Here is a 24,153-nt window from a genome sequence, read left to right as displayed (position 1 = left end):
TGACTGTGTCTGTCAGATTGCAATGGCTTTTTCAACCACTTCACCACTTTTCAACCTATCTTCATGATATGATTTATTGTCAGTTCACACTGAAATTTGTCTTGCGACACAGCAGCCAAGTATGCAGAACACATATACGTACACACATTTGACATAACACAAAGAACAAGACAATTTACATACATAAAGACATGAAGACAAGAGCAATATCCACCGCTTAGATTATCCTGTGGCTACTACGACTCCTGATTAAGCCTCAAGGTCGACTGGTGGACAAAGGACCTCTTTAGTCTGACCTTATTGTATGCTGGTACACCATGTCTCCTTCCTGAAGGTAGCAACCTATATTCTCCATACAACACATGCTTAGTATTAGAGGTGATATTCCTTGCTAACCTTAGGATGCTGTTATCATACGTGGATGTATAAAGTTTCTGAAGTTGTTGTCCAACAATCTTTGAACAAATGTTCAGTTGTTGCAGCATTTGTGACTTTAGGGCTGCAGACAAACATCCATACCAGGTGGTACTACAGTACTGAAGAACACTCATAATAACAGAAGTGAAAAACAAAAGAAGAATCCGTCTACTAGCACCGAAGGCGAAGAAAGTAGATTCTTTGCTTTGTTTTCTTACACACTGAATCAATCTGATAATAGGTCCTCACTAATAATCATGAAAAAATGGCGCAATGTTTTTCTACTCGGTCTGTGTCTCATAGGAGGGCTGTAGGCAGTTCAGAAACCGTCCTCCAGTGACATCATCGATGGGGAATACAAGCTAATAGAAACTGCAGGCTTTCTAGTCCTGAAAAGTTGCAATGCGAAAATGGAAGCCATCGTTCTCACGATAATGTCAATCTAAACATTTTTGTAAAGAAATCTTGTTTAAAAAATAATCTGCCAAATGATGATGTCACTGGAGGACAGTTTCTAAACTGCCCACAGCCCTCCTATGAGACACAGACTGAGTAGAAACAAATCGTGCCATTTTATCATGATTATTAGTGAGGACCTATGAAGATAGGTTGAAAAGTGGTGAAGTGGTCCTTTAAACCCCATATACTTCAGTTGACGGGGGCTCTCACAGGTCTGCTGTACCCCTCTAGAGCAGGGGTTCTCAACGTTTTTGGCCGGGGACCCCCGGAAATGCTTTGGCAATGTCTCGGGGGCCCCCGAGGGGTCGCGACCCACGGGTTGAGAACCCCTGCTCTAGAGCAGCGGTCCCCAAACCTTTTTGGCCGTGCACCCCCTGTTACCTTCTGACCATCACTAAGTCTTTTTGTATTTGGCCGAAAATTATCTTTAATATGACTTTGGCAAATAATCACAGAATGTCACTGCACTGAGAGACATGCATCTGCTGTATACTCCCGCAGCTGCTCTATACATCTCCTTACAACAGTGGTTTACCAGATTTTGACGTTTGTGTTAAATAACGCCATAAAACCGCCATTACCCTTTTCATTTCACGCACCCCCTAAGAGGGCGTTCGCGCACCACAAGGGGTGCGCGCACCACAGTTTGGGAACCACTGATCTACAGCAGGGGTTCTCAACCCGTGGGTCGCGACCCCTCGGGGGGGTCGCCAAATTATTTAAAATAAAATTAAAATAAAAAAAAAATAAAAAAAAATCATCATTTTTTATTTTCTCGATTTTTCAAAAATAGCAGACCTACAAGCTCGTAGCGCGCCACTCGGTGGCGCGCTATGAGCTTGTAGATCTGCTATTTTTCAATAGCTAAATTATAACAATGCTTAAAACACCAAAAGGGGTTCCCGCCCAAAATGGTTTAAGGTTATTGTAGCAGTCAATTTATATTGGGGGTCGGGAGGGGGCGGGGCGGGGGTCCCGAGACATTGCCAAAGCATTTCCGGGGGTCCCCGGCCAAAAACGTTGAGAACCCCTGATCTACAGCACACATGCGGCACCATCACTTAATGTGGCCCACAAGTTAATTATTTCAGCGCCATTGCCGTAGATGTAGGTCAATTGAAGCCTATTTTTTGATACAACGCTCACCGCCATTGCCGTTGATTAATGGCAATTGCGCTTTTATAGTGCATTCGATCGAGCCATAATGCCACTTACGTTAGCCGGTTAGCTAGCTATGTTGTTAGCACAGCACTGGATCGCCCATCTTAAATCGTCGTCGCCATAATAATCCATTTTATCTGTTTCTTTCAATCGCCTGTATCTCCTATTCCTTGTCCCAGATGGCATTTTGGTCAAAACAACGTTTCTTTGACGGCACAGAGCCGGCGATTTGGAGCTCTCCAGTGGCCCGGTTTGGATTCATATTGTAAATAAGGCCTGTCCAGGCTCCGTTCAACTTCAGTCACACTGCGACGCGTTTTGAGCTTGTAGATCGGCTATTTTTTGCTACGAGAGTAATATGTCAATGTGGCCAACCCCTGCTCTAGACTCTAGAGTCTCTTAGACCAAAGGTTACCGTTTGCAGCTTTAACCCATTTTGGGTGGGAACCCCTTTTGGTGTGAGCATTATGTTATGCTTTAGCTATTTTTGAAAAATCGACTGACATAGAAACATAGCTTTTTCAGAAAACTGTCAGGATGTAGAAGACATTTTTAGAATCTGATCTCAGGTCAAAATGGGTTTTAAAAAAGGATCTGACCGAGCATATAGTATGCACTGCAATGCTTCTATAAAACAGTTTATGGACAGAATAATAAAATCTGTTCTATATATATATCCGTGTCATTTATATACCTTTGAAGAAGATAACGGAGTCGCGGACGCACTCTCCTTTGGGACACTCCACAGCAGCGTCGACGTGGCTGGGGACTCCAGGGAAGGCCTCCGAGATGTCCTTGGGGAATCCCTCCTCCAGCGTGTGGTCATGGTAGCTGAACACCTTGTCATTCTAGAGAGAGCAGTCAGGGACGTGCACACATAGACATCAAAGGCGGGCTTCAGCCCCTGCCCCTTTTACCCGTCTGTAAAACAAGTGCCCTTTATTCCAGACCAAAGCAAAGCAAAGCTACTATATTTACCCAGGGTATCTGGGCTAAGCTCAAGAACTTGTTTCCAGCCAGGCCCTGCTCATAGAACATTTCATGGTAGTGGTTCAATGCCTTGCTCAAGGGCACTTCAGCGGTGGTCATTTTTAACGTGTCGGACCGCTGATTCGAACTGGCGACCTTCCGGTATCAAGACCGCTCCGCAATCCGTTCGGCCACCGCTGCCACGATTTACTATGGCGCAAGAAATTCAAATGCCACTCCTTTCCTTTTTTTTTTGTGGCTTTCTTACTTACTTTACTTATCCCCATTACGCCGGCTGGCGCATAGGGCAGCAATTTGTTTAGCCTTTATTTTATATATATTTTTTATAGAGGGATAGCTGGAGATGGGGAGAGGGATGGGGGGGGGGTGACATGCAATGAGGGCTGTCGGGATTGGGAGTCGAACCCGCGGCACACTGTCAGACTGGATTACCAGCCAAGGTGCCTGGACCGCTGAGCCACGGCCCCAGGCCCAAATGCCACTCCTTTCCATGCCATGCTGGAAGGCAGCATTCAGGAGAATTGCTTTTTTCCCCCGATGTCTCCTGAACTTGGAGACATCGTTGAACAAATTTGTTTAGAATTCCATGTCGTACACCGCATCTCAACTAGCTAAAGAGTGCTGGGTTGCGCCCCAAAAATAGCTGATCTAGAAGCTCTCAACTACAAGTTGTGAGCTTGTAGATCTGCTATTTTCGCTATTTTTGTCCAAGCGTGCATGCCGTCTTACAGGATTGTAGCCCCTGCCTCTCTAACACCCTCCATGCACATCCCTGTTCTAGAGCAGGGGTTCTCAACGTTTTTGGCCGGGGACCCCCGGAAATGCTTTGGCAACGTCTCGGGACCCCCGCCCCGCCCCCTCCCGACCCCCAATATAAATTGACTGCTACAATAACCTTAAACCATTTTGGGCGGGAACCCCTTTTGGTGTTTTAAGCATTGTTATAATTTAGCTATTTAAAAATAGCAGATCTACAAGCTCATAGCGCGCCACCGAGTGGCGCGCTATGAGCTTGTAGGTCTGCTATTTTTGAAAAATCGTGATTTTTTTTTTTTTTTTTTTACTTTTTTTTTTTTTTTAAACTTTTTTTGAAAATAATTTGGGGACCCCCTAAAATAATTTGGCAACCCCCCGAGGGGTCGCGACCCACGGGTTGAGAACCCCTGTTCTAGAGAGCAGCACAGGCAGGATAACCTGACTCCGCCAGATGGGGCAGCAGAGAGTACACTGGGTTCCCCCCTCCCAGTGTACTCTCTGCTGCCCCATCTGGCGGAGTCAGGTTACAGGCAGGAGGGGGCAGCAGCAAACTTTGGGCTCCATTTTCGTCACCTCTAAAACCCTTATCCCTAAAAAAAAATGGCCAGTCTACAAGCTCACGTGTCAATGTAGATTGGCTATAGTAACGTTGAACTATTCAAAAATGTATTTCAAAATAGTAAAAAAAAGGCAAAGAAGTTTAGGGATAAGGGGTTTAGCGGGGACGAAAATGGAGCCCTTTATCTGCTATGCTGTCTAACACAGTGGTTCCCAAACTTTTTCATGTCAAGGACCCCAAAATTCACACGCATTAGCCCCGTGGACCCCCATTTGAAGAGATATGCCAGGGACCCCGTCACCCCCCCATAAGAGAACATTGTTACGGCTCTAGCAGTGATTCTCAACCCGTTTGATTTCAAGGACCCCCAGTTTCCAAACAAACAGGAAGGTAGGAGCGCACACCAAGGACCCCCAGTTTGACATGCATTATGTGGCAGCGGTGGCCGAACGGATTGCGGAGCGGTCTTGATACCGGAAGGTCGCCAGTTCGAATCAGTGGTCCGACACGTTAAAATTACCACAGCTGAAGTGCCCTTGAACAAGGCATTGAACCACTACGATGAAATGTTCTATGAGCAGGGCCTGGCTGGAAACAAGTTCTTGAGCTTAGCCCAGATACCCTGGGTAAATATAGTAATCATTTCATTTCATTTCATTAATCTCAATCAATTTATATTGTAAAATCAATGTTAATTTAACTCTGAGAGTGTACAAATGGAACCAAATGGACCCTATCATTTAGCTGGGGGACCCCCTGTTACTCCCTCAAGGACCCCTGGGGGTCCCCGGTCCCCACTTTGGGAACCACAGGTCTAACAATCACAGTTAAATTACAATCAGGAAAGTACATCCTTAAAAAGGTATAAGAAATATTATATTACCCGCAAAACAAAAAGAGATGTACAAAAACACAATCTGTTTAGCCAGCTCCTTTTAGAACTGTTTTTTTTGGGGGGGGAATAATAATAAGAGTCACCAATCAGCCAAAAAGGCTATAAAATAATGCAGCAATCTCTTTTGGCCTTAATGTACTATTTTCTTTACATAGTAATATGTACTGTTTTTGGTCAAGTACTACCTTACTCGCCATGGGCAAAGTAATAATATTGCAGTAATATGTGTTACTGCCCAATACAACACTGTGTCCCAGAATAGGGAAGTCCCGCCCCCTACCATGGACCAGGAAATGATTCTCCGTTCATTTTCCTCATAGTATTTATTTAAAGACGTTGACGCCGCGGACAAAGCCAACTCGAGTCGTGACAAATCATGACAACAAACACAATTTTTGTTGCCGAAAAAATAATTAGAAAGAAGAAAAAAACGGCAGGTTACAACACTTTTTTTGTTGTTTTTCTTCTTTGTAATTATTTGTTTGGTCCAAAATATTGTTTGTGTTGTCATGAGTTGTCACGACTCGAGTTGGCTTTGTCCGTGGCGTAACCGTCTTTAAATAAATACTTTTTGAAATGTCTATGGGAAAAATGCATTGGGATTCATTTCCTGGTCCATGGTAGGGGGCGGGACTGCGACGCTCTATACAGGGCCCGCATGTAGATCGGGACATTGTTTGGAAAAGCATAATAGTTTTGCGGCCCAGTCAGCCTTCCTTGCAGGGACGTGCACACATAGACATCAAAGGGGGCTTCAGCCCCTGCCCCTTTTACCCGTCTGTAAAACAACTGACCTCTCCAGACCACGAATGCAGCATTTACTACATGGTGAAAGAAATGCACATGCCCCTCCTTTCCATGCCATGCCCGGAAGGCAGCATTCAGGACAATTGCTTCTTTTCCGAAGTCTCCTGAACTTGGAACGTATAGAATTTTGCGCTAAACAAATTTGTTTCGAAATCAATGTCGTACAACCGCATCTCCAGTAGATAAAGAGTGCTGGGTTGCACCCCCCGAAATTAGCTGATCTACAAGCTTCTAGATCAGCTATTTTCTTTGTCCAAAAAGTGCCCTCTTACGGGATTTCAGCCCCTGCCTCTCTAACACATCTCCGCACGTCCCTGCTTCCATGGGAAAATAAAAACACCAAAAACAGGGTGTTAAAGAGGAGATGGTCCTACCAGGAAGAAGTAGACATGTTTGTGTTCCTTGTCATCGTTGTGGTGCAGACACACGGCAGCGTCGATGTGACCCAAATGAGCATGATGTTCCTCCAGCTCCTTGTAGGAGCCATTGATCCACTCCGAAGGTCCGTCGAAGCCCCTCCACATGTGGTCACCTTTTAAGACAGTGGTGGAAAAAGTACTCAATTGTTTTACTTAAGTAAAAGTACCAATACTGTAATTTAGAAGTACTTTGTTACAAGTAAAAGTACGGAATTGAAAATGTACTTGAGTAAAAGTACAAAAGTATCGGCATCAAAATGTACTTAATGTACAAAATGTAAAAGTACTCATTGCAGAATGTCCCATTTCACAAGTTCAAAATGTGTACAAAATCTACAAGCTCATAGAGCTTGTAGATCTGCTATTTTTTGAAAAATCCAGAAAATGTGGCACAAATCATTGAATATATATTCTTTCAGAGAACAGAACATATTTTGAGATGGGGGTCGGCGGCCAAATACAGATAATTCTGGGGGTCCTTGACATGAAATAGTTTGAGAACCACTGACATAGAAACATAGCGTTTTTCAAGAAAACTGTCAGGATTTAGAAGGCATTTGTAGAATCGTCCTCAGGTCAAAATGGGATAAAAACTAAAGCAGTTCTTGGTGTCTATTATTCACTATGCAAGAATAAAAACTAAAGCAGTTCTTGGTGTCTATTATTCACCATGCAAGAATAAAAACTAAAGCAGTTCTTGGTGTCTATTATTCACCATGCAAGAATAAAAACTAAAGCAGTTCTTGGTGTCTATTATTCACCATGCAAGAATAAAAACTAAAGCAGTTCTTGGTGTCTATTATTCACTATGCAAGAATAAAAACTAAAGCAGTTCTTGGTGTCTATTATTCACCATGCAAGAATAAAAACTAAAGCAGTTCTTGGTCACCGTTATTTCTCCACATTTGACCCATCTCTTGGAGCGGTGGTGAGTCACCGCCGAGGAGCGATGAGCTGCAGCCGTGCCACGCTCGCTCGGGAATCATTTTGACAAGTTGAACTGACCGTGACTTGTCTTCATAAATCAGGCTTTTCCAACCTTTTTTGGGTTTTTTTAACTCAAAACCAAACTGAAAAATTGGTCTCTCCATGGGATCCAAACTTACAAAACATCATTATGAATGGACAACTTGAGCCATATTTCAAAAATAGCCAGCTATTTACTTTTTTTTCAACATCGTTTGGAACATTTCTTTTTTAGTTTTAGTTTTATATATATATACCTTTGAAGAAGTAGGTGATTCCTTGGGCATCTGGGGCAATGGCGTCGAACTCGATGCCCTCGCAGCGATCGATGCGAGCCACGTGGTCATGGTCGTCGTGGCGATGAACATGACCTTGAACATGGGCGCCGCCGTGACCTCCGTCGTGGTGGTGACCTCCGTGGGTGTGCTCGTGACCTCCGTCGTGGTGATCTGAGTCAAACAGCCATCACTGTCAGAGAGGCTTACAAGTAGCGCTTTATATAGATGGAGTCAGTGTTGTTTTTGGTAGCATTGTTTTTATTCTATAGTTTTAGTCAGTCTCTTCAAAAGTTTTCATTTACTTTTAGTCACATTTTAGTCACCTGGAATTTTTTAGTGTTAGTCTAGTTTTAGTCGACTAAATATCATACAATTTTGCACCACTCAGTTCACACGGGTGTGATTTTTTTTACGTCAGGCCTAAATTCCCTGTTTACGACAGTAGTGCATGGTTCAAAATGATGTTTGTCCATGTAAATATAATCAGGAAAGTGTCCTATCTTAATGGAATCTCCTCTTGGTGATGTGTTATGGGCAGTATAATAATAGAGTGTTTACCTGCCAGCGTGACATCCAGATTCCTAAAGATTAAATGAAAAAAACAAAATAATGATTCAGCATTGATAAACATGTGGGCTGTGTGTGCTGGCCTTCCTTACGGTATATAAAAATAAGCATCAGTAAAGCTTATATTTATTTTGAGACTTTCCTCGTCGGCAGTGTCTCAAAATACATTCAAAACTAAAGCATTGTTATGCTGTGCTCCTTCGCAATACCAGGCGTCAGGCATGATCATTAATCAATGCTTTTTTGTATATTTGTCTTGTTTTCTGTTAAAACATTTTGCCTGATGAAGACCATAGAGCGTCGCAGTCCCGCCCCCTACCAGGGCCCAGGAAATGATTCCCCGTTCATTTTCCCCAAAGACATTTGGGGAAATAAATAATTAAAAAGAAGACACTTTTGTTGTTGTTTTTCTTCTTTGTAATTATTTGTTTGGTCCAAAATATTGTGTTTGTTGTCATGATTTGTCACAACTCGAGTTGGCTTTGTACGACGCTTAAAAGGTCTTTAAATAAATACTTTTTGAAATGTCTATGGGAAAAATGCATTGGGAATTATTTCCTGGGCCTGGCGTCGTCGTGAAAGGGGGCGGGACTGCGACACTCTATAGAGGGTCGAAACGTTGCATTTTGGCCTTTAATAAAGCAAGTCTCTTGTGGAGTTCTAGAAACGGTCAAACCATAATTCATAAGAGAATTTAGGTTGGCGGTTCTCAAAGTAGGGTCCGCGGGGACCCCCAGGGGTCCTTGAAGGGGTTCCAGGGGGTCCCCAGCAAAATTGCATTACAGTCAGTCCCATTCTGAACGGGAACCCCTTTTGGTGTTTTAAGAATTATGTTATACTTTAGCTATTGAAAAATAGCAGATCTGCAAGCTCATATAGTGCGGCACAGAGTGCCGCACTATATGAGCTTGTAGGTCTGCTATTTTTGAAAAATCGTGAAAATGTGGTGCAAATCTTTGAATATATATTCTTTCAGAGCGAACGTTTTTAACTCAAATCTTTGCTTCTGGGGGGGTCCCTGAAACAACACATTTTCAGATGGGGGTCGGCGGCCAATTACATTAAGTAAGTAGTAAGTAGTAAGTAGTAAGTAGTAGTAGTAGTAGTATGTATTTTACAAGTATTTCAGAAAACTGTCATGATTTAGAAGACTTTTTTTTTTATTTCGACGTCAGGCCTATGGGTTAAACACTTTAACCTTACGTTTATACTTTTTAACAACACAAATCTTTTCTTACGGGGGTCCTGGCACAAGAATAGCTTCAAGTGGGTGATCCGCTGGCCAAATATCATTTTGGGGGTCTTTGTTGTCATAAGAATGCTTGAGAATCCCCAAAATAATCACTGCTGTTAAAAATCACTCATGCTCAGCTGACTTTAGATCAAGGAACTAGTGATCAGTGAACTGTCACGAACAAACACAGGACCAGAATTCACGGCGTATCTATTCTCTGCACATTGTCACTGTCGGTATCGGGCAGATTGTCCAAGACCGTCAATTGAGAGGAATTGAGAAAAATAACCTGTGTGTGTCTAGCTACAGTTGGGTGCCACCGATATTGTCCCTTATCATTTGACCCATTTAGGCCTGACCTCAAAATTTAAAAAAAATCCTTCTAAATCCTCCAGTTTTCTGAAATAAATACTTTCACGATTTTTCAAAAATAGCAGACCTACAAGCTCGTAGCGCGCCACTCGGTGGCGCGCTATGAGCTTGTAGATCTGCTATTTTTCAATAGCTAAATTATAACATAATGTTTAAAACACCAAAAGGGGTTCCCGCCCAAAATGGGTTAACTGTCCTTTTGCGCAGATCACGCAAACCTCAGCAAAAAGAAAAGGACAATATCGATGGCCTCCAACTGTGACATGACATGACATGACATGACATGACATGACATGACATGACATGACATGACATGACATGACATGACATGACATGACATGACAAGAGCTCTACCAACTGCATGAGCTATGCAGACACAGTCAGTTAATTGACTAAACAGTAACATCAGTTTTGGGTTTGGGGATGTCTATCCATTACTACAGCAGTGTAGTGTTTGCTGTAAATGTTTTCACGTACAAACTTCTCTTCAACTGGGATTTCAGTTAATGGTCCATATAGATTGTGTGTAGGACGTTTCACGCAAATTGCTCAAAAATCCAGGCATAAAATCAGTATAAAGTATTTTTCAAACTGCTCAAAATGGCGGAAATCTGAGGGCGGAGCTTACTTGTCAAAGTGACAGATGTGTTCCCCATGAGTCAAGGAACATCTGGAAACAAGTGCCATGAATTCTGGCCAAACAAAGCATGAAATATGCCTGTTCAAAGGTTTCATTTAAAAAATAAATGCTATAGCGCCCCCCTTTGGCCAATTGGAGTAAGACTGCTTTCAGTGCTATTTGGCATGACCCTCTACCATACTGTAAAATGTCATAAGCATATGACGCTGCACGAAAGTTGTTCGGCATGAGGAGACACATATGTGTATCAAAGTGTCATTGCCAACGGTCAAACGGTTCATGAGCTATGCATGTTCAAAGTTAGCATTTTCAATTGAGTGCTATATGAACAGCTAATCTCTGGCACCGTTAACCCGGTCGATGTCAAATTTTGCACACACACTCCCTGGATGCCAACGATGAACCTCTGCCCCAGAATTTCCAGAACGGCCTGTTATAGCGCCACCAGGAGGCCGCTTTGTGCAAAATACGTTTTTGGACAGTACACCTACAGTTCCAGACCCACAGGAATGCACCCAGGGTGCCGGCCCGATTCCGGCGAGCCGCCCCGCGTCCGAAACGGTTGAGAAATGACAGAGGTACCCTCTACTGTACTGTACTGTCACTGTACTGACTCACAGGAACGCACCCAGGGTGCCAGCCCGATTCCGACGAGCCGCCCCGCGTCCGAAACGGTTGAGAAACCGTGTGGGGGTCCCTCTACTGTACCTTCTACTGTACTGTACTGTCACTGTACTGGCACACCCGAAATCACCATATACAGTTAATATGTGCGTGTGTGTTTGTGTGTGAGTTAGGTTGCACACAGGTGGTGAAAAACAGCCATGCACACCCACGCCAATGCACACCCACACACACACAGCTCCGTAAGGGAGTGGTTGCACCACTCAAAAAAAACACACACAAACAATAAGTGTGACTTCTTGGTCCCTTAAATATATATATATATATATATATATATATATAAATTAAAGTGACTTGATTGATTGACATCCTGTCAGCTCAAATCCACAATGCGATATGCCTATAGGCCTACTTTCTTTTCAAGAATGTTCACACACAGGCCTGGGCCATGGCTCAGTGGTCCAGGCACCTTGGCTGGTAATCCAGTCTAGCAGTGTGCCGCGGGTTCGACTCCTGATCCCGACAGCCCTTACTGCATGTCTTCCCCCCCATCTCTCTCCCCATTTCCTGCCAGCCTATACTCTCTGTAAATAAAATAAAGGCGAAAGCCCAAAAAAAGAATGTTCACACACAAACGTCAGTAGCATTCCAAAGTCATATACAAAAAGAAACCTACCAATTCCATTTCCCCCACTATTTTTCTTTTCTCATTCCAAGTGCATTTGTCTTATAACGCCAGCGCAGCTATTCTAAAGACCCCTCTGGTAGATTTTTAAACTATTTCCAGCAATGGGATAATATATTTTTTCAGGTGGGTAGATCTTGTTGGGCTGGTCATTTTGAAAGTAGCTCTCAAGTCAAAAACGTCCTGATCTAGTATTTTTGGTTTGGTGTAGAAGGAAATATTAGTGGACCATATACTGTACAGTGTTGTTTTTGGCAGCAAATTTTGATTTTAGTCAATAGTCTCTTAAATAGTTTTCATTTAGTTTTAGTCACATTTTAGTCACGTGGAATGTTTTAGTGTTAGTCTAGTTTTAGTCGACTAAATATCATAATATTTTAGTCGACTAAATCTACAGTTGATTTAGTCGAACAATATGTGTTTTGACGGGCCTTGATGCCGTCGTAGTGACTGTTTTTACACTAGCTGAAAATAGCCGATCTACAAGCCCACAGCGTGTTGCAGCGCGAGGCGTTGTGAGCTTGTAGATCGGCTATATTCAGCATGCAACCGAGTGTAAAATGACTTATACTGGATCTCTTGTCCACTAGTCCCTTCCTGACATTTTAGTCTAGTTTTTATTTGTTGACGAAACTGTCAGTATATTTAGTATTAGTTTTAGTCATCATAGCTTAGTTTTTATTTAGTTTTAATTTAGTTTTCGTCATTGGAAAAAGCTAGTCGACGAACATTTTCCGTCTTAGTTTTAGTCGACGAAATCAACACTGCACTGTAGTCCCACATCACCCAATGTAATGAAGCCACATATATATTTTATCTCTGGGGCTCCAACATTTGTATTGAACTTAGACATGATTTGGGCTGATGATCTTTCATTTTATCTCTGGGGCTCCAACATTTGTATTGAACTTAGACGTGATTTGGGCTGATGATCTTTCATTTTATCTCTGGGGCGCCAACATTTGTATTGAACTTAGACGTGATTTGGGCTGATGATCTTTCATTTTATCTCTGGGGCGCCAACATTTGTATTGAACTTAGACGTGATTTGGGCTGATGACCTTTCATTTTATCTCTGGGGCTCCAACATTTGTATTGAACTTAGACATGATTTGGGCTGATGATCTTTCATTTTATCTCTGGGGCGCCAACATTTGTATTGAACTTAGACATGATTTGGGCTGATGATCTTTCATTTAGTCCATATGTAGCCTATACTGTAGATATATAGAGATAACTGAGAAAATCGGATCTAAATAGCAATTCTTGTAGATTTTTTAGTGGTATTTATTACTTGTGCATTCATGGTGAAGGTGAACTATCACTCATTTATCTGGGGACCCCCGCAAACCCCCTCAAGGACCCCTGCATGCGGCCCCCAAATGGAGAACCACTGCTCTACTCAAAACACTAAAAGCATAGGACGAAAATGCACAAGCAACACATCCTCTGTAGACATTTTTAAAGCGCAGCTCAAGACTCACTTCTACACTCTTGCTTTTAATTGATCTTTTAATTTTTTTGTTATTCATGTCCTCACTGTATTGCATTACTACTTTTTTTGAGTGGTGTAAACCACTCCTACAACTCGCTTTGTTTGTGCAGAAAAAATGAGCATGGTTGCTATGTTCACCCTGTTCACCCGGGTGTGATTTCATTACGTCAGACATGATTTCATTACGTCAGACAGGCTATATAAGACCTTACACCACTCAGTTCACACAGGTGTGATTTCTATGTTTATGCCTTGCTTTTCTTTTCTTTTTTCCATTGCTCTGTAAAGCACTTTGAGCTGCATTTCATGTCATGAAAGGTGCTATACAAATAAAGTTTTATTATTATCATATAAAAGGACTGTAAGGACATTTAAATACAACGAAAAAGTAACCCATTCAGGGAGGGAACCCCTTTTGGTGTTTCAAGCATTATAGCTATGTTGAAAAATAGCAGATCTACAAGCTCATAGCGCGGCACCGAGTGCCGCGCTACGAGCTTGTAGATCTGCTGTTTTTGAAAAATCGTGAAAATGTGGCACACATCTTTGAATATATATATTCTTTCAGAGCGAACGTTTTTAACTCAAATCTTTGCTTCTGGGGGGGAGGTCCCAGCTGGAACAAAATTTTTTCAGATGGGGGTTGGCGGCCAAATACATATTACGTATAAATAATACAGGTATTTTTGGGGGTCCTTGACATGAAACAGTTTGAGAACCACTGATACAGAAACATTTTTCCAGAAAACTGTCAGGATTTAGAAGGCATTTATAGAATCATCCTCAGGTTTCTAAATGGGGTTAAATACAATGACAAATATCTAATAAATGATTACAGAACATATAAGATCAAATAGAATGTGGCAGTATATACTGTGCACTTACGATGGGGCAGCAGAGCAGAGGCCGGCCACGGCCAGGCACACACACACGGCTTGGGGGAACAGCATCATGCTGGTCAGTCCTCCGAGGTCCAGGAGAGAGAGAGAGAGGATGACCGTCCGTCCACACACTACAGAGTCCAGTTCTGGGTGAAAGGTACCCTGGGCTAGTGGGCCTTTTATACCGCAGCCAAAGCACCACGATTTGGTATGTTTAAAGCCCCACTCAGCAATTTAACCACTTGAACCCTACACAGAGGGTATGCGATGTCGTGTAATTTAGAACCACACACACGTTCATGCCAAGGACCCCTAAATTGGCATTTATTAGGGACCCCCATTTGAAAAATATATGCCAGGGACCCCCCCATTAGAGAAGAATTGTATGGCTCTAACATTTAACTCTGAGAGTGTACAAATGGAACCAATTCAATGATTCCATTTGGTTCCATTTGTACACTCTCAGAGTTACAGACCCATAAGGGACCATTTGGTTACAAACTATCATTTAGCTGGGGACCCCCTGGAACTCCCTCAAGGACCCCTGGGGTCCCCGGACCCCACTTTGGGAACCACTTAGGGGGGGGAACATTTGCCCAAAAATGTAAAAAATGACACCCGTGTGAAGTGAGGGGCACTCTTATCGTCGTACATCATCATGACGTAACATGTCTATTTGCTCAGACACATATGATTGTCATTTCATTGTCAATGGGAATTTAATGTTTGTGTAAAAAGAATATCTACACTATTGTATTGTTTTGTAACGCATTGTGACGTTTGGATTGGCTAGTATTTTCCCATGAAGAGATTTGATGTAGAGGGCCAAAAAAGAGCGGACCAAGTACAGAGCTGACCCCGGTCAACTAAGTATTCGTTTGCCAAGTAAATAGGGTTTACGTGTAGGTTATAAATGATGTATTTTTAAATCATTTGTTACAACATGCACTTCACATATATAGACACACGTTTTAGCTCCATTATTTTAATTCAACACTTACCAAACCCAATCGAAGGCTAATGTTAATTTCCATTCTGAATGCCTGTTTCTCGATGATTTTTTGTAAATTGGTTGCAGCTGGGTGATCGTTTTGTTAACATCAGGACAGTGGAACGGGTCTTTAAAATGTAAGGGGACGGGGCAGAGCTTTCTGTGACTGACTGAGGGGAGGTCAGCGGGGGGTCCGTGGTGATGACAGGGTAGCTTTCCAGTGACGGGGGGGAGTGCGACGGGGAGGGGGGCAGATGTTTCTTATCTTAAGCCTTTGAACAGGGGGTTACCCACTGGTTCGCGAAGCATTTCACAAGAGGTTTGTTTTTTCTCTCCGTGTTAAGTAAGTAAGCAGTACAACCTAAGCCTTGGTCTCGCAACGATATGTAGGCCACAACAGATAATGAAATGTTGTGACAGTTCATTTTAAGTTCATTGAACTAAAAAGATATATATATATATATCCCATTATGTACGGGAACCCCTTTTGGTGTTTTAAGCATTATGTTATGCTTTAGCTATTGAAAAATAGCATATCTACAAGCTCGCCGCGCTACGAGCTTGTAGATCTGCTATTTTTGAAAAATCGTGAAAATATGGAGCAAATCTTTGAATATTATATTCTTTCAGAGCGAACGTTTTTAACTCAAATCTTTGCTTCTGGGAGGTCCCTGGAACAACATATTTTCAGATGGGGGTCGGCGGGCAATTACATATCATTTTCGGGGTCCTTGACATGAAATATTGAGAACCACTGATATATAGAAACAGAAACATGAGGTTTTTCAGAAAACTGTAAAATTTCGATGTCAGGCCTAAATGGGATATATATATATAGTTTGTCCTTGTGTCTAAGTCTTCCGAAAAGTGTTGCGCTGAGTCATGGATGAGAGAAAATAATATCTGCGCCTGGGAATTGAAGCTCCCCTTTTTTTATCACAGACAAAACGGAAAAAAGGGTATTGCCTGAGGCGGGAGAGCAGTTTGGTTGAATTAAACATCGCTAAAACAAAACACAGTATAAGAGAGCTTTAATTCCAGTGTGCAGATATATTTTGATATTTTCATGAGCTAATTATTATTTCCTCCAGCACCTGGCCTATATTTTTGTTATTTTCGGTAAGCACACAACAGGTCCCTTATTACTTTCGGCTCCTGAGCTGAACCGTGTAATCTGTTGTTCAAATGCCATCGGAAACAGGGAGTCCCTTCTTGTTGTTAATCCTTTGTCATATTGGCTCGATCAGGCACGTGCAGAGAGTGTTAGAGGGGCACTAAAAGAGGGCACTTTTGGACAAAATAATTTGCGAAAATACGCAACGTTGAGAGCTTGTAGATCTGCTATTTCCGGGGCTCAACCCATGCACTCTTTAGCTAGTGGAGATGCGGTTTCTAAACAACATGGATTTCGAAAAACCAATTTGTTCAACGCAAAAAGCTGTGTTCACGTTCAGGAGACTTCGGAGGAGAAAACAAATTAATTCTCCTGAATGCTGCCTTCCGGCATGGAAGGAGAAGAGTGGCATTTCCATTTCTTTCACCATAGTAAATGCTGCATTCGTGGTCTGGAGAGGGCAGTTGTTTTACAGACGGGTAAAAGGGCAGGGGCTGAAGCCCCCTTTGAAGTCTAATGTGTGCACGTCCCTGGACTCAATTGTGACGGTTAAAAACCAGTTGTACCAGATTCGACCATATACCATGGAAGAGCGATATAATCACAACAATGACACAGCACACAACATTTTGTACACAAGTAAAGTACAGTGTAGCCTACATTTACAGGAAAGAGACTTCTCCTCTGAGACATGAAGTGTGAGGTTGTTGTTTTTTTTAGAGTTAAACATAGGCCTAAAGGGGTGAGAAAAGTTATCGAGTTCTATAACTTTAAAACGGCAAAGCAGAAACAACCTGGGAAATGAATTTTGGTGCATGAATAATGCACTTCAATTCAATAGAAATGCAGTCATTAAATATTGCATCATTATTTCAGTGCAATAGGTTGCACTGCATTGGCACGTACTGTATGGCGCCATCTTAGGACGGGGTTCTGTACTTAAAGGGCCACTTCACCACTTTTCAACATATCTTCATATACTTGGTCCTCACTAAATGTTCATGATAAAATGTCACAATTTTTTTTCTACTCGTTCTGTGTCTCATATAGGAGGGCTGTGGGCGGTTCAGAAACCCGTCCACCAGTGACATCATCGATGGGGAATCCAAGCTAATAGAAACTGCAGGCTTTCTATTCCTGAAAAGTTGCAATGCGAAAATGGAAGCCACCATTGTCACGATAATACAAATCTAAATATTATTCTTTTTTTAATCGATGATGTCACTGGTGGACGGGTTTCTGAACTGCCCACATCCCTCCTATGAGACACAGACTAAGTAGGGAAAAAAGTGTGGCATTTTACCATGAACATTAGTGAGGACCGATTATATATATATATAATCATATAAACCGCTTAAATCCTGGTGTCTGTATTCCTGGGCGAACATTTGGAGGAAATCTATAATCTATAAGTTCATCACATGTTGTGAGCTTGTAGATCAGCTATTTGGTGTTGAATGGGTAAAAGTATGGGTGTACTGTCTGTAGAGCCCTCGGGGCCCCCAGAGCTGGGTGTACTGTCTGTAGAGCCCTTATGGGGCCCCCAGGGCTGGGTATACTGTCTGTAGAGCCCTTATGGGTCCCCCAGGGCTGGGTATACTGTCTGTAGAGCCCTCAGGACCCATGCAGGGCTGGGTATACTGTATGTAGAGCCCTTATGGGGACCTATGCAGGGTTGGGTGTACTGTATGTAGAGCCCTTATGGGGCCCCCAGGGCTGGGTATACTGTCTGTAGAGCCCTTATGGGGCCCCCAGGGCTGGGTGTACTGTATGTAGAGCCCTTATGGGGCCCCCAGGGCTGGGTGTACTGTCTGTAGAGCCCTTATGGGGCCCCCAGGGCTGGGTGTACTGTCTGTAGAGCCCTTATGGGGCCCCCAGGGCTGGGTGTACTGTCTGTAGAGCCCCCGGGGCCCCCAGGGCTGGGTGTACTGTCTGTAGAGCCTTCAGGGCTTCCAGGGCTGGGTGTACTGTCTGTAGAGCCCCCGGGGCCCCCAGGGCTGGGTGTACTGTCTGTAGAGCCCTCAGGGCCCCCAGGGCTGGGTGTACTGTCTGTAGAGCCCCCGGGGCCCCCAGGGCTGGGTGTACTGTCTGTAGAGCCCTCAGGGCCCCCAGGGCTGGGTGTACTGTCTGTAGAGCCCTTATGGGGCCCCCAGGGCTGGGTGTACTGTCTGTAAAGCCCTTATGGGGCCCCCAGGGCTGGGTATGTCTGTAGAGCCTTCAGGGCCCCCAGGGCTGGGTGTTCTGTCTCTAGAGCCCTCAGGGCCCTTAGAGCCCTCGGGGACCCATGCAGGGCTATACAAGTAAGACGCGCAAACGCGGGAAGCGAACGCAGCTCGTAAATTGCAATAACAACAATTAGAATAAATTACGTACTTTTTAAGGTTTTTTTTAAGTTACGTTTTTTAAATTTAATGTTTTTTCAAGTTTTTTTTTGTATGTGTATGTGTGCGTGCGTGCGTGTTTCTTTTTTAGGTTTTTCTTTTTAAAGTTTTTTGTTTAAGTTTTTTTTTAAGTTAAGTTTTTTTTAAGTTAAGTTTTTTGTGTGTGTGCGTTTTTCCTTTTTAAGTTTTTTTTTTAAGTTAAGTTTTTTTTTAAGTGAAGTTTTTTGTGTGTGCGTTTTTCCTTTTTACGTTTTTTTTTTAAGTTGTTTTTTTTTAAGTTAAGTTTTTTTTTAAGTGAAGTTTTTTGTGTGTGTGCGTTTTTCCTTTTTAAGTTTTTTTTTTAAGTTAAGTTTTTTTTTAAGTTAAGTTTTTTTTTAAGTTAAGTTTTTTGTGTGTGTGCGTTTTTCCTTTTTAAGTTTTTTTTTTTAAGTTAATTTTTTTTTTAAGTTAAGTTTTTTTTTAAGTTAAGTTTTTTGTGTGTGTGCGTTTTTCCTTTTTAAGTTTTTTTTTTAAGTTAAGTTTTTTTTTTAAGTTAAGTTTTTTTTTTAAGTTAAGTTTTTTTTTAAGTTAAGTTTTTTGTGTGTGTGCGTTTTTCCTTTTTAAGTTTTTTTTTTAAGTTAAGTTTTTTTTTAAGTTAAGTTTTTTTTTAAGTTAAGTTTTTTGTGTGTGTGTGTGTGTGTGCGCGCGTGCGTGCGTGCGTGCGTGCGTGCGTGCGCGCGTGCGTGTGTGTGTCTGTGTGTGCGTGCGTGCATGTGTGTGTGTGTGTTTTTGTGTGTGATATAGCTGCGCCCTCTGGTGGTGGGCGGGTGGTGTTACAGCGTGACACACAGACACACACACACACACACAGACACACAGACGTGATCTGCTGGGTCTCATAGTAAATGCTCACTGCGTTCGCAATAACAATATAATTGGTGCTCTACTAGTGACCTGGTCAACCTTTAACCACTTGAACCCTAGCATCGCTATTCTGGAGTGAACATTTGGCAAAAAACAGCAAGTGTGTGTACAAGCTTACAATTATTTAATTAACAATACAGGGTTTGTTTAAGTGGTTTCATGTTTGTCCTTAAATGACCCTTCACATTGACCTTTTGGAACACGCATGCACGCACACATGCACGCACACATGCACGCACACACACATGCACGCACACACGCACGCACGCACGCACGCACGCACGCACGCACGCACGCACGCACGCACGCACGCACGACATGCACGCACGACATGCACGCACGCACGCACGACATGCACGACATGCACGCACGACATGCACGCACGCACGCACGACATGCATTCATAGCTGACACATGTTGACATGCCACAAAACGTGATCCCTATATCTCTCTGTGTTTACTCGACCCAGAGCACATGTCTAGTTACCCACGCTGCATTGTCATCCCAGCATGTCACCTGACTGTGGAATGTAGTGCTATACAGTATGTGTACGGTAAGGTGTTGTTACATACTTGTCGTGTCTGCATCTCAATATTAAAGCTGCAGTCCGGAACGTGTTTTAGTTAATGACAATCTGTATGCTGGAGTATGTTAATACAACATGGTTGGAGGCAGGCCTATCGTCTCCCTACTCTTCCACTGAGACGGTGTTGGTTAGGACTTAGGACACCCACTGGTCAGGGACGGATTAACCCCTACGAGGGCCCCTGGGCCGGTAATCTTTGCAGGGCCCCCATAGCACGCATGCGTGCAACACTTTGTCAGTGTTTTTATCACCTTTTTGACCTAAATTTAACAAAATAAATGGCCAATGAAGGGCCCCAGGAGCCCATTTCAGGGTGTCAAACCTAGTACCTGACGGTCCAATTTCCCTGAAGGGCCCCTGAGAGCCAAGGGCCCCTAGGCCACGGCCCCACTGGCCCAATAGCTAATTTGTCCCTGCCACTGGTTAACAAGCAGCCCAGCCTGAAGCTCACAATTAAGTCCACTATCTCATTGGAGATTCCCTGTTGAAGAGCATTATATGTTTGGTGGATGCGGTGGTCGGACTGGGGTTTGAATCCAAGGTGTTACAGGTGCAATTGCCGGTCTGAGAGGACATACAATGTACAGATTGTACCTTTTAATCTTAGGGGAACTAAAGCACCAGATGTATGAGTATATAGTCACAGTGTCTTTATTCTTCATTCAGATCCCCATTAGGGCCATTAGGGCGACTGTGGCTCAGGAGGTAGAGCAGTGAACCAATGATCCATGGGTCGGCGGTTCGAATCCCGGCTCCTCCTGTCTACATGTCAAAGTGTCCTTGGGCAAGACACTGAACCCCAAATTGCTCCCGATGTGCTGGTTGGTACCTTGCATGGCTTCCGCCGCAATCGGTGTATGAATGGGTGAATGTAATGCACAATCTATGTAAAGCCCAAGGCGCTATATAAATGCACCATTTACCATATAAATGCACCATTTACCCAGCTTCCACAAAGTGGTCGCTATAGTCTTCCTGGGGTCCACACAAAAATGTATACAATAAAAACAGATAATTGAAATTTAAAACAGACAAGATCTAGTTATCAGCTAAAACAGTGAACAGCATTTAACAGAGACAACAACCACCAAGTCTGTGAGTGGGATGTATAAATTCTACTGATTTGTCAGGAATCCAATCCAATCCATTGTTGACGGTCTTGAAAATTGAAACCATGGAGCCTATTTTACTAGCAGTGAGAAGGTGAGAACAAATCAGTGAAATACTGTAGGCAAGCACAAGGGAGTTATTATATTATGAGTCAAGATGTGTGTGCTTGGGTAGACAAAACAAGACAATACAAAGGGTGCGTTCGGATATAGGCACACTGTAAGCGCACTGCCAATACAAACTAATAGGCGAGTGCACTCCCGAACGCACCCAAACGCACAACACTATAAACAAAATGTCCTCCCACAAAATAAAGTGAGAAAGAAGTACTGCCGTGGCAGACAACCCGCAGCACTCCAGATTAAAACAAAATCCTTCTAGGTGCCAGGCAAGTTGAGGTGAGGTCACAAAATAAACACAACTCAAGTGACTGGTTGGTGCCTATACTTTATTAATCCCTGCGGAAGGAGGATTTTATCTTTTTTAAATCCTTATTTCAATTTGTATTTAAATGGGGATCAAAATAATGATACAAATAAAGTAAACTAAGGTGTACAATGTGGAAATATGCAGATGTTAATATACACATAACAAAAAGAGAGTTTGAATTAATGTTGGATATCTGCTGTATATTATGAGTCATGTCTCCTGCTGTTCCCTGCCTTGCCTTGTACTGTCTGAAAAATGCTGTATTTTTGAAGTTTGTCAAGCAGTTTTTCTGTTTTTCTTTGGATTTCTTTTATTGTCTCTGTTTTTGTTATGTATTTTTGTTTTCTTGCATTCACATTTATGTTTGATTTCTGTTTCATTGTTCATGTTTCATTTATTTTTTTTTAAGTAAAAAAAAAAGAGAGAGTTTGAGAGTTTGTAGTACCATCAGGAGTGCATATAGTGCTAATTTATCCATTTGTTACTCTCAGAGTTGAGGATTTTATACTGTGTCAAAATAACTTTAGTGAGTTCCAATGCACTATAACCCACAAAAGTCATACTGTATAGTTTTATTGTTAGATAGAGAAGATATGGATTCAGCCTCTGGGCGGAAAGTCTACATCAAAGCTACGTATCACCCTTTGGTATCAGCAGGATATATTGAATATAAGAATAGACATGATCTGACCTGCATGCAGCGCACAGACACATGCTTGCTGGTATACTGTAATATTCCATGTCTTTGTTGCACTCTGCAGTACACAATCCTTTCCTCCTTTCAAAGTTCTGTGGTGATGCCTACAGTAGGGGTGTAACGATACATTTCAACAGCGATACGATACGTATCACGATACATTGTTGACGATACGATACATGGACGATATTGGTTCATTATGGCGATACGATACAATTCAATGATTTGAAATCGATACAGTAACTATTTAAAATACATTGACATTATTTTAAACTAAGTAATTAAACCCCTCTTTTTCTTTTTTCTTCTAATTTGCTAAATACCACGCACAAAAATGTAGTATTGATACAATCGATTATTTGCACAGCAAAACGATTCGATACCGATTATTTGCATTGCAAAACGATACGATGCGATACATATAGTCAATGTTGCTGTTTTCATTTCGATATACTTCGATTCTTGAAATTAAAATCGATTTTTCGATGCAGTTACTATATCGTTACACCACTAGACTACAGTATATAAGCTGCTGCTAGCTGGAACCAGAACAAGCACCGGCCTTTCTTTCAGCTTGTCTCCTGAAAGCCATGCGAGGACATCCTGCCAGACGGACATTAACAGTGGTGGAAAAAAAGTTGTTTTACTTGAGTAAAAGTATACCAATACTGCAATTTAGAAGTACTTCGTTACGAGTAAAAGTACGGAATTGAAAATGTACTTGAGTAAAAGTACAAAAGTATCGGCATCAAAATGTACTTAAAGTACTAAAAGTACATTGTGCAGAATGTGCCATTTCACTTGCCAAGTTCAAAATGTGTACAAAATCTATTGAAAATAGCCGAAATGTATAGGGTTGAAGTGGTTAATGTATGTTTTCTAATCAAAATTAAAATCTCCAAAGTAACTAGTAACTAAAGTTTTCAAATAATTGTAGTGGAGTAAAAGTACAAATTTTGGCTCTGAGATGTACAGTATAGTGGAGTAGAAGTAAAAGTATTGGAAATTGGAAGTAAAGTACAAATACCTCAAAATTGTACTTAAGTACAGTACTTAAGTAAAAGCACTTAGTTACTTTCCACCACTAGACATTAACCACCTTATCATAAAACTGGCGTCCCTAATTTCGATTATTATTAATTTCAATGTGCAACACCGTTATGCAAACGAAGTATACATCAGGCTTAAGTGACCCTATAGTTAAGACAGTAGTGGTTTCAAAAAGCACTGTGCACTCTGATTTCAATGCACACGATTTCAGCATAATTATGTTTCAAAGTGTTTGTCATCATTACCGTTCACAAAAATAGATTTTAAGAAAACTATGTGTTTCAATTTCCATTTCTAGAGCTAGCTCATTTGGTTTCCATATATTTACGTTTAATTGATTGAGTGGTTGGTTGATTGAGTGGTTGGTTGATTGATTGATTGATTAAATATTTATTAGCAAGATTGTTAAAGGTATATTCAGTAATTCAAATATCACTTCTTTTTTTCTTTTGTTGTGATAATCCTCCCTACTATATAGAGTGTGCTGACCATATCAAGAGTTCCTCCCTGTCCCCATGCAGTTAAAAAATGCGAGAAGAAAATGTAAGGAAAAAATGAGTGCTTTGAGATGAGCCTTGAGCCAGGTCATCTTTGAAAGATGTATTTGGTTGCGGGAGCACAGCTCGTCTTTAGAACTCTGAACAAGCTTGTTTAGAAGGATGATTAGCAGCGGTGGCCAAAGCTTG

General features: G+C 42.1%; 1 protein-coding gene across 1 annotated transcript in view; it reads right to left on the bottom strand.

Moving 5' to 3' along the window:
- The window catches only part of LOC306935523 (hemopexin-like), a gene marked incomplete at its 5' end in the record, with an annotated part of 52,176 nt that overhangs the window by 15,009 nt on the left and 13,014 nt on the right, over positions 1 to 24,153 (bottom strand). The window contains 3 exons of the mRNA XM_079518624.1: positions 2,732 to 2,885; positions 6,419 to 6,576; positions 7,687 to 7,878. Coding sequence (XP_079374750.1) covers positions 2,732 to 2,885; positions 6,419 to 6,576; positions 7,687 to 7,878 — 504 coding nt within the window. The remainder of the gene's footprint in view (positions 1 to 2,731; positions 2,886 to 6,418; positions 6,577 to 7,686; positions 7,879 to 24,153) is intronic.

The sequence above is a fragment of the Electrona antarctica genome (assembly GCF_951216825.1).
Source record: "Electrona antarctica genome assembly, chromosome: 13".
Taxonomy (NCBI): domain Eukaryota; kingdom Metazoa; phylum Chordata; class Actinopteri; order Myctophiformes; family Myctophidae; genus Electrona; species Electrona antarctica.
This window is presented reverse-complemented; position numbering and strand designations above follow the sequence as displayed.